Source organism: Callionymus lyra, chromosome 10 (genome assembly GCF_982586985.1).
Source record: "Callionymus lyra chromosome 10, fCalLyr1.hap1.1, whole genome shotgun sequence".
Lineage (NCBI taxonomy): Eukaryota > Metazoa > Chordata > Actinopteri > Syngnathiformes > Callionymidae > Callionymus > Callionymus lyra.
Window position 1 is genome coordinate 7,189,311 of NC_141827.1, and position 14,770 is coordinate 7,204,080.

Below are 14,770 nucleotides of genomic sequence, written 5' to 3' on the forward strand. Positions count from 1 at the left end.
ATATGAATAAACATGTGTATAAATATGTCAACAATGTGATCAGTGTCTACTAATTGTTTACTACACAATTGTGTGTTACTACCACTTTCTAGTGTGTCAGAAGTTACGAGACCGTCCAGCTCCTGTTTCTCATCCGTTGATCACGTGACCGTTCAGAAGCGCGCTCTTGTTGACGCTCAGTGGCGCCCCCGCTGGTCAACATCCGACGCCGCAGCTGCTGCTCGCATCCTTTGTTGCGGCTCTCTCGCGCCTGCGCACTGAGCCCCCGGAGACGCTCACAAACAAGGAGACGACGACCGGACCGGACCCGGACGATGGAGACGGACGCCTCCCTCCTGTGAACCGGCGGAGCGGGACTCTGGACTGCAGCGGACCGGGAGGCGCCGGCGGAGGGGGGCGACGGACATGGCGGCGGGAGGTGGAGGAGTGAGGGGGGGAAGAGGAGCGGGGGTCCCGGCGCTCCCGGGACTCTGCTGCGGATGGATCTTGTTGTGGGTCGTCAGCGTGAGTGCAGAGGAGAGGACTTTAATCGTGGAGGTGGGTGATGCTGTTGTTTACATTGGTCCATCATCATCATCATCATCATCATCATCATCATCATCATTATCATCATCTTCATCTTCATCTTCATCTTCATCTTCATCTTCATCATCATCATCCACCTGCGCTGAAGGACCTGTTTGTTTACTTGAGTGTGACGTCAGAACTCAAGAGCACATCCATGAAGCGTGGTGACGTCACATGCATTTAAACTCAACGCGTGACATCAGGTGTAGCTGAGGTTTCCACACAGGAAACAGGTCAGCAGGATGATCTGATCTTCATCTCAAACTCCCGCCAAACCGATGGTGATGAGAAGATATTCCTGAATTCCTCCAACAGTGGAAATATTTGACTCGACACAGCAGCAGGTTCTCAGTAGAATAGAATGAAAATATTAAATAAATAAATACAAATAAGATCAAACATACTGTTAGAAAATACAAATATAATCAACTAGGGGTGTGTATTTGCAAGAATCAGGCAATATGTTTCGCAAAACAAGCACAATCTCATACTATACATTCTGATATATCATGATACTATTAGTGACAAGTATATATGTGTAGTGTTGTTAAGTACTTGACTCTAATGTTGTAGAATTTACAGACCACATGACTCTTGACGAAGTCGTGACTGCTTTCATTTGTTTTCAAACCAAAATATGTCCAAACATCAGCTTTAAAAGCCGCTTGAGTCCACTGTATCCTCTCGTCCTCAGTCATCGCTAAGGATCTCGCAGGATTTCATTGTTCCTTTAACTGCAGAGGACGTGATGAGTGCTGACATCTGGCGGCTGGAAATGTTATTGCTATTCAAAAATGAACAAACACTATGAATATTTGCATGTATTTTTAAAATTAATTACTAGAATTTATAAAAACTTTTTTGGATATAAACAGTGCTGAAAAAACTATACAGTATCTTGAAAATAATATCTTCAGAATATTTACTTTCATCCCTAATTATAACAACATTATATAGTTATAATAAACTGTAACACTAGGATTATGAGAATGAAAATGGTTTGGTATTCACTCTTTCTCAGACACACACACACACACACACACACACACACACACACACACACACACACACACACACACACACACACACACACACACACACACACACACACACACACACACACAGAAACATTAATCAGACTCAAGACTCACCAAGTGTCGACATTTCTGCCAGTGACCAGACTTACCCTCCAGGGGTTGATGCTATCACACTCACACACACAAACACACACAACACACACACTCACACACACAAACAGACACTGACACACAAACGCACACAGAGACTGTTTGTTGGTTGCATATTTGACGTGTGTGTAATTTGGACTTGGCCAGATCTTTTCTTAGATTATTGGTGTTGAATCAAAGATCAGGTTGACCGTCGTGACGACCTCATGTAGTGATGACATCATCTGTGTGCACACCGTGTGTTCCGCAGACGTGGCTCAAGAACTATGGATACCTGCTTCCCCTGAACATCAGCATGTCGGACCTGCGGCAGGAGCGACAGATGCAGTCTGCCGTGGCCGCCATGCAGCGCTTCTACAGGATCCCAGTGACAGGCGTCCTGGACCAGACCACCGTGAGGTAAGGAGGGTTTGCTGTGATGTCATCATTGTGTGACTCAAGACATTCAAACCGTTTGCTGCTCGCAGGTGGATGCGGCGTCCTAGATGTGGCGTCCCAGATCCTCCTCCGAGCCGGCAAAGGAACAAACGCTATGCATTGACTGGCCAGAGGTGGAGAGAGAAAGAGATCACGTACAGGTGAGGTGTAGACCAGGACACAAGTCTTCATCACAGTTCTCTGGAGGCTTCTCAGACGACTCCACTTTCAATGCTGATGGTCTGCTGCAAGCAAGTTTGGGTGAACCCAAACCTCCTCACACCCCTTTAAACATTCTCAATGCTCCTCAGAACATCTCAAACCTTACCCACATAGACCTCCTCAAACGCTTAGAGACCTCCTCAAACATCCTCAGAACTCCTATTCATGTGACCATGAATGTGTTATTTTCCTCTCTGCAGCATCTCCAACTTCACTCCTAAAGTCGGGGAGAAAGACACGCAACGAGCGATCAGACGCGCCTTCAACGTGTGGCAGGCTGTGACGCCGCTATCTTTCAAGGTCAGGTGACTCTGGCATTGCCTGTACGCTCGTCGTCCCCTGGTGTCGTGGAAATGTGACTCTCTCTGTGATTTCTTCAGGAGGTTCCATACTCGGAGATCAAGAACGAGGGCAGAGAAGCCGACATCATGATCTTCTTTGCCTCTGGTTTCCACGGTGACAGCTCCCCCTTCGACGGTGAGGGCGGTTTTCTTGCCCACGCGTACTTCCCCGGTGCTGGCATCGGAGGAGATACTCACTTTGACTCCGATGAACCGTGGACGCTGGGAAACACCAACCACGATGGTGAGTGAACAGAGGTCTGGTCTAACCTGTGCTACTAAAGTTGACATTCATTCCTTACATTCTCTCAATCCTCAACAAGTTGTTGAGCCACCAGATTCACATGTTCATGACCTCCTCCGCTCTTCCCCCATCCTAACATTTCTGCCTTGTTTCCTTTGCAGGTAACGACTTGTTCTTGGTGGCTGTCCATGAGTTGGGCCATGCTTTGGGTCTTGAACACTCTAATGACCCGAGTGCCATCATGGCCCCGTTCTACCAGTACATGGACACCCACAACTTCAAGCTTCCTATGGATGACCTGCAGGGTATCCAGAAGATCTATGGTACATGATGTTGGACTGTGTCATGGGTTTATTTCACTTGCCTCTGAATCCTAACCCAACCTGTCTGTCAACAGGTGTGCCAACTGCCATGTTGGAGCCCACCAGACCGTTACCCACCTTACCCCCCCAACGAATCCCAGCCACCTCGGACCGGAAGCATTCCCGACCCAACCGTCCTCATGGAGAGCGACCTGCTTTACCGGGAAACGGGAAACCCAACATTTGCGACGGAAATTTTAACACTGTGGCCTTTTTCAGACGTGAAATGTTCGTCTTCAAGGTAGAGACCCTCTCAGTTGTTGGTCTGTGTCAGTCTATAGCTCCATCAGTAGCCTGGTCAGGTTATCCAGCTTTAGCATGTAGCATTATAACCTGAAAGTGCTAAATAAAAACATATGACGGTTGTAAGCGTGTCAAAATCCTTGTGTGAATTAAGTGTCCAGTAATATTTATGGTCAGGCACCTTAAACTGCTCTGTTATTTCTCAGGACCGCTGGTTCTGGCGTCTGCGGAACAACAAGGTCCAGGAGGGTTATCCCATGCAAATAGACCACTTTTGGAAGGGGCTTCCATCCCGCATTGACGCCGCCTACGAGAGGTCTGATGGCAAGTTCGTCTTCTTCAAAGGTAAAGTAGCTTTTCTTTGTGACTGAGGGAACTTAGTGGAAAAACAAGAAGGGGTGTCTCAGTATCCTGTTGTGTCATTCCAAAAATATTAAGGGAAGGAAAAGTGAATCTTTGTTTTCTCTGGTTCAGGTGACAGATACTGGGTGTTCAAGGAGGTGACGGCAGAGTCGGGGTTCCCTCGCTCAATGCAAGAGCTTGGTGGTGTTCTCCCGAAGAATGGGATTGACGCTGCACTGCGTTGGGAGCCGGTTGGCAAAACATACTTCTTCCAGGGAGACCAGTACTGGCGCTACAATGAGGACCGACACACGATCGATTCAGGGTACCCCAAACCTCTTTCTGTGTGGAGGGGGGTCCCCGAGTCTCCGCAAGGCGCTTTCATCAGCCGAGAAGGATGTAAGTGTGAACCACGCACAGCTGCACAGAATGAAGGGGAAGCATGTTGAATGATGTCTATCCTGTCCTCCTTTGGTCCTCTGTCTTACAGACTACACCTACTTCTACAAGGGTAGGGAATACTGGAAATTTGACAACCAGAAACTGATGGTGGAGCCCGGCTACCCTAAGTCCATTCTACACGACTGGATGGGGTGCGACCAGTCTGAGATCGAAGACTCGGGCAGCGACCGCGGGGACCGGCACCTGCCCCTGGACGATGTCGACATCATGGTGACCATCAACGATGTTCCAGCCACAGTAAACGCCATCGCTGTGGTTATTCCCTGCATTCTTTCGCTGTGCATCCTGGTGCTGGTCTACACTATCTTCCAGTTCAAGAATAAGGGGGCACAGCAGAGCAGCACGACACCGAACTACTACAGGTACCCAGTCCAGGAATGGGTATGATGTCAGTAAGACCAAGCTGGAGCTAAATTGTTTTCCAAATTAATTCCTACACATAGTTGATGCTCCTGTGAAAAAAGAAGTATGACGACACCGGATTTCTGGAAATCTCCCGTTTCCACTTGGGTGGCCTTTGACTCATGACCTGTATGATGTCTTACTCCCCAGTGCTGAAGAGATGAACTAAGAACTGGCAGTTCAGATTGAGACAAGAACTTCTCACAGTCTCGGAAAAACCAAAAGCATTAACGGCCATCTTGTCTGATAGTCAAAAGGAAACTTTGGCGCAGTGACCCAACTTCAGGGAACTGATGACAACTGGAACACAAGCCGAGTCAAAAGTCAGCTTTTCCCAATGAACAACTGAAACGATAGACTTCAAAATATGTTTTTATCTTTTTCCGTGGCAGGTTGAGGTTTTTAAGGTCCTACGTTTCTCAGGGTTGACCTCTACAAGAGTTTATGTTTAAGGGTCTCATTAATCCTCCCGTCCCATAAAACAGATACTGGACCATCAGGTCACCTAGTTCCAGACATCTTTCATTCATTAAAACCAGTAACCAGTCGAAGATCAAACTTAAAGTGGGTTGAGCTTATTCAGCATATCAAGTTATATGTTGGACCCAAAATTTCCACGATCACCTGTTGCACCTGCTGTCAACGATCAGAAAGATGACTTTAGATAGTGGTTCAGGTCTGATAGTCCTGAAGTATTCTATGAGCTGATGATACATCCATTTAACTCTGAAGGTGGTACCATGTTGTTGTCTTGCTGAGGTGCTAGCCTAGCATAATTTCTTACATTGGTGGAGTCGCTAGCTTAGAATCATTTATTTTAAATGTGGAGCTGCTAGTTTAGCATGATTACTTTAATCTGTGGGGCTGCTAGCGTATCACCATTAACATATGTGGAGCTGCTAGCACAACATAATTGTGTACATCTGTGGGACTGCTAGCTGCTATCATCACCATTTACTTTGGTTGAGCTGCTAGCATAGCGTCATCAATGACAGCTTTGCATCTGTTAGCCTAATGTCCTTGCTTTCATCTCTGGCGCTGCTAGCCTATCGCTATTATTCACATCTATTGAGCTGCTAGCGTAGGATCATCAATTAAGTCAATTGAGCTGCTAGCGTAGGATCATCAATTAAGTCAATAGAGCTGCTAGCGTAGGATCATCATTTAAGTCAATAGAGCTGCTAACGTATGATCATCAATTAAGTCAATAGAGCTGCTAGCGTAGGATCATCTATTAAGTCAATAGAGCTGCTAGCATAGCATCATCCATTCCATCTATCTTGGCGTAACTTGATTTGAAAGTCCTGGTTGGTGAGGTCATCATACTACCTTTTTAATGGTGACTAAAATCCTTATTTGTGTTTTGGCAAAACACTGTGAACTGGTAAAGTTCTACGGTGTGTTCGTGTGGTTTATTTTTGTGATTCAATTGATTTTCTTAAAGTGACGATGAATTATATTTTCTTTTTGGCTTTTAAGAGACGATGTAATTTCCTTTTTCTCTGCTAATTTTTTTGAATTTCTGCAGACTTTGGCCATTTTGGCGAGACACGTGAACCAAGACACTACATGAAACAGTGCCCGCTCACACCTACTGCGTCAGATCATAATGTTTCAGGTGTTTTCTTTGATGCTAGCTTCTATATCACACCACGAATTAGCACCTTTCGATGTATCATGGTGTCCATGTCGCTCAGCCTGTTGACCATCTGAGGCTCTTCTCGGTCGACGTCTGCTTCCCTTCTGGCGTTTTGTGATTGAGTGGTACCCTAGCAACCAAAACTGTCACTCGCATTCGATCTGTCAAGTCTCAAGCGTTGGCGTGACACGTCATCCTCCATCTTGTTGTTGCCTTTGGTTCCAGACGTGGAAATGAAAGTAAAACATATCAGCGGACGTGTAGTTAGATGTTTTTCACGTCGACGGATTTTATGATATTTGTCAGACCTGATGTTTTTTAATCGAGACAACTTTCTCTGTAAATATAAACTCTTCAGGTATTTTACCTGAATGTTGAGTATACAAACAAAACTTGATAAAAAAAAATGTTCACGCGGAGGATGAGCGACTCATGACGATGTTTGTCTTTGTGAATGTCTTACTTGTAAATAAGAAACTTTTATTTGGCGTATTTATGACATCTTGTGTCACATGCTCATTTCTACGATGACTGAGTAGCATGTTTACATCCACAACCTGGAAGAGTTGGATTGTTTACGACACGTTTCACGAGTATCACGAATGAATGTCGCCACCCGCTGGTCAAAATGTCAATAAACATGAGAAATGTATCTGTCTTGCAACAGCTTTTTTGTCTCGCACCGTTGCTGACTGGACTGGGTCAGTACCAGTTAGTGCAGGAGATCATGAAACCCATGTCATCCACCCGTCTGTTTCCCAGTGTGCATTGGGGCAGATCTCCCAGCGCCTCAGAGTTCTGCTTTAACAAGACTGTCGTGAGAGAAGAAGAATCCTGGTGCTGGTCCAGTTTCAGGTCCTGGTCCTGATCCTGGTTCTGGTTTAGCTTCAGGTCCTGGTGCTGTTCCTGGTCCAGATCCTGGTCCATCTTAAGGTTTAGGTCAGGGTGCTTGTCTGGCTGCCGTTCGTCCTTGGTAGCTTCACTCTGCTGAGACTCCATATCCTGGATGTAGCCGACAGGAGCTGTGAGGTCTGAGGGAAAACATTTCAAAGCCACGAACCCATAACTATATTAACTTTTATACAAATTGAAATATTTCTTGAAAAGGTTGAACTCAAAGTATCCAACTCAACGATCGTCGAGTGCAGATCATATATTAGCTTGATTCACATCCGCTAGCATGAGTTAGCACTGATAGATAAGCTCCTAGCATAGCCGCTAACTTGAGAGAGCGACTGGAGGCTGTTCCTCTGACAGGTCAGGTAACCTCATCACGAGTCCCACCTGTCAGACCTCAGGTGGTTCTGGTCCTGGTCTCTGGGCAGAAGTTACCTTCTGCTCCTGACGTCCAAGACTATGTGGGACACGAGAGGTCTCACTCTGGTCACATCATCTGGATTACTAATCCGACCTGTGAACTTCCCACTTCACCAACGTCAACATCTGTCATCGCTCAGACAGCAGCTTCCAGATGTCGAGGAAAATGTGTGACGTGACAAACTAGTGTCATGTGATTCATTTGTATCATGAGACTGACACATGTTTAATTTCATGTGAGTAACCTGTGCCATGTGACGTACTGATTGACATGTGACATACTTAAGTCACGTGACTGACTCATGTTGTGCAACAACTAACCCATGTCATGCAACATACGTATTTCATGCAAAGTAAACACTTTGTGCATTTCATGCGACAGACACATTTCATGCAAGTCATGTGATTTAGTTGTTTCATGTGATTCATTTGTGTCATGTGACAGAATCATGTCATGCGACATACTAATGTAATGTCACTAACTCATGTCATGTGACATACCAATGTAACGTGACATACTTAAGTCATGTGACTTGCTCATGTCATGCAACGTAAACATTTCATGCAAGTCATGTGATTAATGAATCTGTGTCATCTGACTAAGATTTGTCATAAAACATCTGTATGTCATGCGAAGTAAACATTTTGTGCATTTCCCGCGACATACACATTCCATGAAAGTCATGCGATTTAGTTGTTTCATGCGATTCATTTGTGTCATGTGACAGAATCATGTCATGTGACATACTAATGTAATGTGACTAACTCATGTCATGTGACATACCAATGTAATGTGACATACTTAAGTCATGTGATATACCAGTGCAATGTGACATACTTAAGTCATGTGACTTGCTCATGTCATGCAAGTAAAGATTTCATGCAAGTCATGTGATTAATTTGTGTGGTGTGACTAAGCTTTGTCATATAACATCTGTATGTCATGCGAAGTAAACGTTTTGTGCATTTCCCGCGACGTACATATTCCATGCAAGTCATGTGATTAATTTGTATCATGTGTCAGAACCATGTCATGCGACATACTAAAGTAATGTGACTAAATCATGTCGTGTGACATACTAAAGTAATGTGACTTACTCATGTCATGTGACTATCTTGTGTCATGTGACCCACACATTTCATGTGATTGACTCATGTCATGTGAAAAACCCGCTGCAGAAAACATTGAATAAATATGATCCACCTGCAACTAGCTTCTTCTGTCAAACATCCAATTCAACAACAAACAAACCAAAGCATGTCACGTGATACTAAACGACTTTCACCTCAGAGTGGGACTCTTCTCTGAACGACGATCCTGATGCGTCTTCCGGGTAAGCTGCAGTGACGTCATCGACAGAGGCGAGTAAACAGTGAGAACGTCAAACGGAGACGACCACGTGACTGTTGACTCCGGTTGCTATGCTGGTTTATGTAAGTCTGAACGAATCTTAAATAACGTTCAGTCTGGACCTGAAGGTCAGCCTTTCAAGTCGCTCCTCGACAAACACAGTGACATCCGCCAGTCATGACCACGCGAGGTTTTCCAGCGAGAAAAAATGCATTAAATTAAAAAGGTCAATTTATTATTTAATCTGGAATCGTCCATAAACAACATTTATTTATTTAAATGTTTTCTGAATATGTTTTTTTTTATTTTCCATTCTCGGTTAATTTTTAACATTTTTAAACTCTTCGAACGACATCATGACGTCATGACGTAAGGTACACGTTGCGTCTTTCCGTCATCGCAGAAGCGGAAGTGCACACGTGCCTGTTTCCCTCCGCGCATGTTCTTCCAAACTTCAGGTTTGATTCTAAAATCTTATTCTGCATTTTCGATAAATCCACCGACCAGAGTAAACTCTTTTATTCTGTTTGACCCTCTGACGTGTTGTGTGTGTCGCTGTGATGGACGTGTGCGAGCAGCTAGTTAGCATGTTAGCTTTCGCAGATACAAACAAGTTTGAATCTGAATCTGTTTTTTACAACTAATTATCGTCAGTGGAAAAAAGTTATACATTATGATTTTGATGAAGATGTTTGTGAATCATAATCGTTCAGAGCAGGTCAGGAGAATCAGATGCTGAGATTCTAGAAAGGTGTTCCTCACAGAAAAAACGTGGATAATTTAAACCAGTTCTTGTTTATTCGATCAAATGTTTTTGAAGAGGAAGAAAACGATGAGGATGATGATGGTGAATAAAACTTTATTCGGAGACTCCGATGGGAGGTGAAAAGGCGCCTTTTAAGAGTTTGAAAATGGGTTTAAACCTGCAGCATTTTGACCTCATGTGTTGAGGTACATATTGGTCACGTGACTTTATATTCTCACCTGAACTAAACTTAAAATGGGGAATTATCAGTTACTTTTATTGTTTATGTGAATCGTGTCGTTCAACAAGCAACACTGAGAGGGTTCAGATGTTTCAGCTGCTCCTCAGGATGGAGTTAATGAGAGAAAGTCTCTGATATTCTTCTCGTCTGCAGGCTTGTAGATCAACATGGCTGTGAGAGTGTCCTTCGAAAACAACAATGAGATCGGCTGCTTCGCGAAGCTGACCAACTCTTACTGTCTGGTGGCCATCGGCGGCTCGGAGAACTTCTACAGGTGAGTGTGAAGTCCAGTTGTGTTCACTCGTGACATTGTCCTCTCCCAATGTTATCAGTGGAGACGTTTTTTTTTAAATCTTTTAAGAAGTATATCTGCGTTATCAGAATATTCAATGATTACATTTTAACATTTCAAATGCAGAAACTTTTATATTTTTTTTAAGCATTAAATTATATTTTTGAATAATTTAATTCAATTTATATTATATTTATATAAATTAGTATTTTCAAAAAGTATGATATATTTATTACACATGTATATAGGATAAAGAGTTATATATTCTAATTCCAAAATCAATTAAAACAATGGTGTCTCTAAACAACATTTTTGTAATTAATTTATATTTATATAGCGCTTTTCCAGACCAGGGTCACAAAGTGCTTAAACAATCAAAACAGTATTCAATAAAGTATATATTTTAAAGATCAAGATAATACTGATGACACAACAGGAGTTCCTGGAGGAGATTCTGATCCACAGACCTCAGAGTCCGGGAATTTAAAACACTAAAAATAATAAAATGTTGAATTTAGAAATTTTATTTTTGAATTACTGAAATGAAAGTAATATAATTAGTTAAGAATAAATAATGACTTAGAATATATTCAAATGTTTTAATTTCATTATTAAATTCCAACAAATTTGGAATTTTAAATTCAACCTTCAATATTGTGATGCCTCTGCTATTCTTCCATATTATTAATGATGATTTAATTATTCTTTTCATGTTTGTGAAGTTTGATCTGATTGCTAACTTGTATAATTTCTGAATTGTTGACTATACTGGGCAGGACTCGCTGAGCAGCAACGTTGACGAGATGGTCATGGTTCATTGTATGCTTACATAGTGTGCGTTTGTCATTCATGTGCGTTTGTGTTCTTCAGTGTGTTTGAAGGGGAGCTGTCAGAAAGTGTACCGGTGGTTCATGTCTCCATCGCCGGCTGCAGGATCATCGGCAGGATGAGTGTCGGTGAGGACTGAAGACGGATGACGCTCACTTTTGAAAGACTTGAACTAAAGTTGCGGATGTTGTCAGGAAACCGTCACGGCCTCCTGGTGCCCAGCAACACCACAGACCAGGAGCTGCAGCACATCCGGAACAGTCTGCCCGACGGTGTGAAGATCCAGAGGGTGGAGGAGCGACTCTCCGCACTGGGCAACGTCATCGCCTGCAACGACTACGTGGCTCTGGTGCACCCAGACCTGGACCGGGTGAGGCAGACTCCCGAGTCCCACTTTGATTGTAGTTGGATTCTCACCGTGCGCCTCAACCCGCCAGGAGACGGAGGAGATTCTCACCGACACGCTCAACGTTGAGGTGTTCAGACAGACTGTGGCGGAGCAGGTTCTGGTCGGATCCTACTGCACGTTCAGTAACCAGGGCGGTCTGGTCCACCCCAGGACCAGCATAGAGGACCAGGACGAGCTGTCCTCTCTCCTGCAGGTCCCCCTGGTGGTGAGTTACTTGTGATGTTTGCTACTGTAGCCTCCAGCTGAGCTAATGTTGTTCTTGTACATCTAAACCACGTGTGTCAGAGTCTGGGATCAACAAGTTATTTAGTAGGTAGAATAATGTTCAGGTTGAAATGGTGACTTATAGAGATGCCAGTGTTCAAGATAAGGCGAGGAAAATATATGAACAATTATACAGAGACTTTCAATAAGAGTAGAAGTGATCATTTTAAATTTAGAATAAAAAAACGGTAATACAACTTAATAAGCACTATATACTTCTATGGAAGTAGATCAGTGCCATCGGGTTATTGAATGGTTAGATTTAATATTTCAAATGTTAACTTTACACAGTTGATAATTTTTCTATTCCTACACTTGGTTTGATAATTGTAATTCAGATTCCGATAATTACAACAAGATTTTAATCTCCAGAAGTGTTAAGATAATTTTCTAATGTAAATTTTTCGATGAAAAGAGAGACACGCACTGATGATACAATAGAGTCCAACATCTATACAACACACACTGATGATACAATAGAGTCCAACATCTATACAACACTCACTGATGATACAATAGAGTTCAACATCTACAATCTACAATAGAGTCCAACATCTATACAACACTCACTGATGATACAATAGAGTTCAACATCTACAATCTACAATAGAGTCCAACATCTATACAACACACACTGATGATACAATAGAGTCCAACATCTATACAACACTCACTGATGATACAATAGAGTCCAACATCTATACAACACTCACTGATGATACAATAGAGTCAAACATCTATACAACACTCACTGATGATACAATAGAGTTCAACATCTATACAACACACACTGATGATACAATAGAGTTCAACATCTATACAACACACACTGATGATACAATAGAGTTCAACATCTATACAACACACACTGATGATACAATAGAGTTCAACATCTATACAACACACACTGATGATACAATAGAGTCCAACATCTATACAACACACACTGATGATACAATAGAGTTCAACATCTATACAACACACACTGATGATACAATAGAGTTCAACATCTATACAACACTCACTGATGATACAATAGAGTCCAACATCTATACAACACTCACTGATGATACAATAGAGTCCAACATCTATACAACACACACTGATGATACAATAGAGTTCAACATCTATACAACACACACTGATGATACAATAGAGTCCAACATCTATACAACACACACTGATGATACAATAGAGTTCAACATCTATACAACACACACTGATGATACAATAGAGTTCAACATCTATACAACACTCACTGATGATACAATAGAGTCCAACATCTATACAACACTCACTGATGATACAATAGAGTCCAACATCTATACAACACACACTGATGATACAATAGAGTCCAACATCTATACAACACACACTGATGATACAATAGAGTCCAACATCTATACAACACACACTGATGATACAATAGAGTCCAACATCTATATAACACACACTGATGATACAATAGAGTCCAACATCTATATAACACTCACTGATGATACAATAGAGTCCAACATCTATACAACACACACTGATGATACAATAGAGTCCAACATCTATACAACACACACTGATGATACAATAGAGTCCAACATCTATACAACACACACTGATGATACAATAGAGTCCAACATCTATACAACACACACTAATGATACAATAGAGTCCAACATCTATGTAACACACTGATACAATAGAGTCCAACATCTATACAACACACACTAATGATACAATAGAGTCCAACATCTATGTAACACACTGATGATACAATAGAGTCCAACATCTATACAACACACACTGATGATACAATAGAGTCCAACATCTATACAACACACACTGATGATACAATAGAGTCCAACATCTATACAACACACACTGATGATACAATAGAGTCCAACATCTATACAACACACACTGATGATACAATAGAGTCCAACATCTATACAACACACACTTGCACACCGTTGCTGACCCGTGTTCACGCCTCTGTTCAGGCCGGTACCATCAACCGGGGCAGTGAGGTCATCGGCGCCGGGATGGTGGTCAACGACTGGTGCTCTTTCTGCGGTCTGGACACGACGAGCACGGAGCTGTCCGTCATCGAGAGCGTCTTCCGACTCGGCGACACGGCGCAGCCGTCGGCCATCGCCACTACCATGCGCGACTCTTTGATTGACAGGTAAATTCCGAGCTTTTTCCTCATGTCCTGAAGGTCATGTGACGGTCGGCGTTGAACCCCAAACTCTTCTTTTCTGTCCCGACAGTTTATCGTAAAAGCGACAGGTCGCTTCTCTCCTGGTTTTCGTCCGTCAGTGGCTGTCAATCATCATCCAAGTGTCCGGGACCCGACTCTGGTCGAGAAGCTTCACCTCTTGCTCGTGTTTTTCTGTTTGTATGTGATGAGACTTTTTAATAAACTGGATCCCATTACTCGGCACAGTTTACCGCTCGTGAATCTGAATTAAGCTGCGTCGGCAGAAGAAGTGTTTCACGCTTACGACGATGAATTTAGGAAGGCTGGAATAATCGAGTCATTTCTCTTTCACCATTTTATAAATTCAAGCCCCTGACACTAGTAGATTAACTTGTATTTATTATTATTATTAACTTGAGTGAGGGCCGAAGAAAGAAAATCTGACGTCTTCGAGGAAAAACGAGAAACTACGTCTTATTGATAAACCCACCAATCGGGGTCTCATTTGTAAATACTTGAGATGGAGGAGGATGAACGAGTCTCTGAAGTTTGAGAAAACGCTTCCATTATCATCAAACACACTCGAACGATATCCTGACTTGTTTAAAGAGTTCAAGGTGAGTGAATTTCAGTTTGATTCTCACGCTTATATTCACCCCATTCAATGTTTTTTTTCACGATAATAAACGTTGGTAGCTTGT

At 42.8% G+C, this 14,770-nt stretch overlaps 2 protein-coding genes across 2 annotated transcripts; both read left to right on the top strand.

Moving 5' to 3' along the window:
* The first annotated feature begins 405 nt into the window (after positions 1–405).
* Positions 406–7,080, top strand: mmp24 (matrix metallopeptidase 24). Its single transcript, XM_087800434.1, has 10 exons — positions 406–537; positions 2,005–2,153; positions 2,222–2,332; positions 2,594–2,693; positions 2,774–2,978; positions 3,140–3,301; positions 3,376–3,581; positions 3,790–3,928; positions 4,058–4,324; positions 4,416–7,080. The coding sequence occupies exons 1-10, from the start codon at positions 406–408 to the stop codon at positions 4,772–4,774; spliced, it is 1,830 nt and encodes a 609-aa protein (XP_087656560.1). The 3' UTR covers positions 4,775–7,080.
* Positions 7,081–9,487: 2,407 nt separating this feature from the next.
* Positions 9,488–14,310, top strand: eif6 (eukaryotic translation initiation factor 6). Its single transcript, XM_087800567.1, has 7 exons — positions 9,488–9,554; positions 10,236–10,356; positions 11,245–11,330; positions 11,397–11,572; positions 11,640–11,816; positions 13,870–14,054; positions 14,140–14,310. The coding sequence occupies exons 2-7, from the start codon at positions 10,250–10,252 to the stop codon at positions 14,147–14,149; spliced, it is 741 nt and encodes a 246-aa protein (XP_087656693.1). The 5' UTR covers positions 9,488–9,554; positions 10,236–10,249; the 3' UTR covers positions 14,150–14,310.
* The last annotated feature ends 460 nt before the right edge of the window (positions 14,311–14,770 follow it).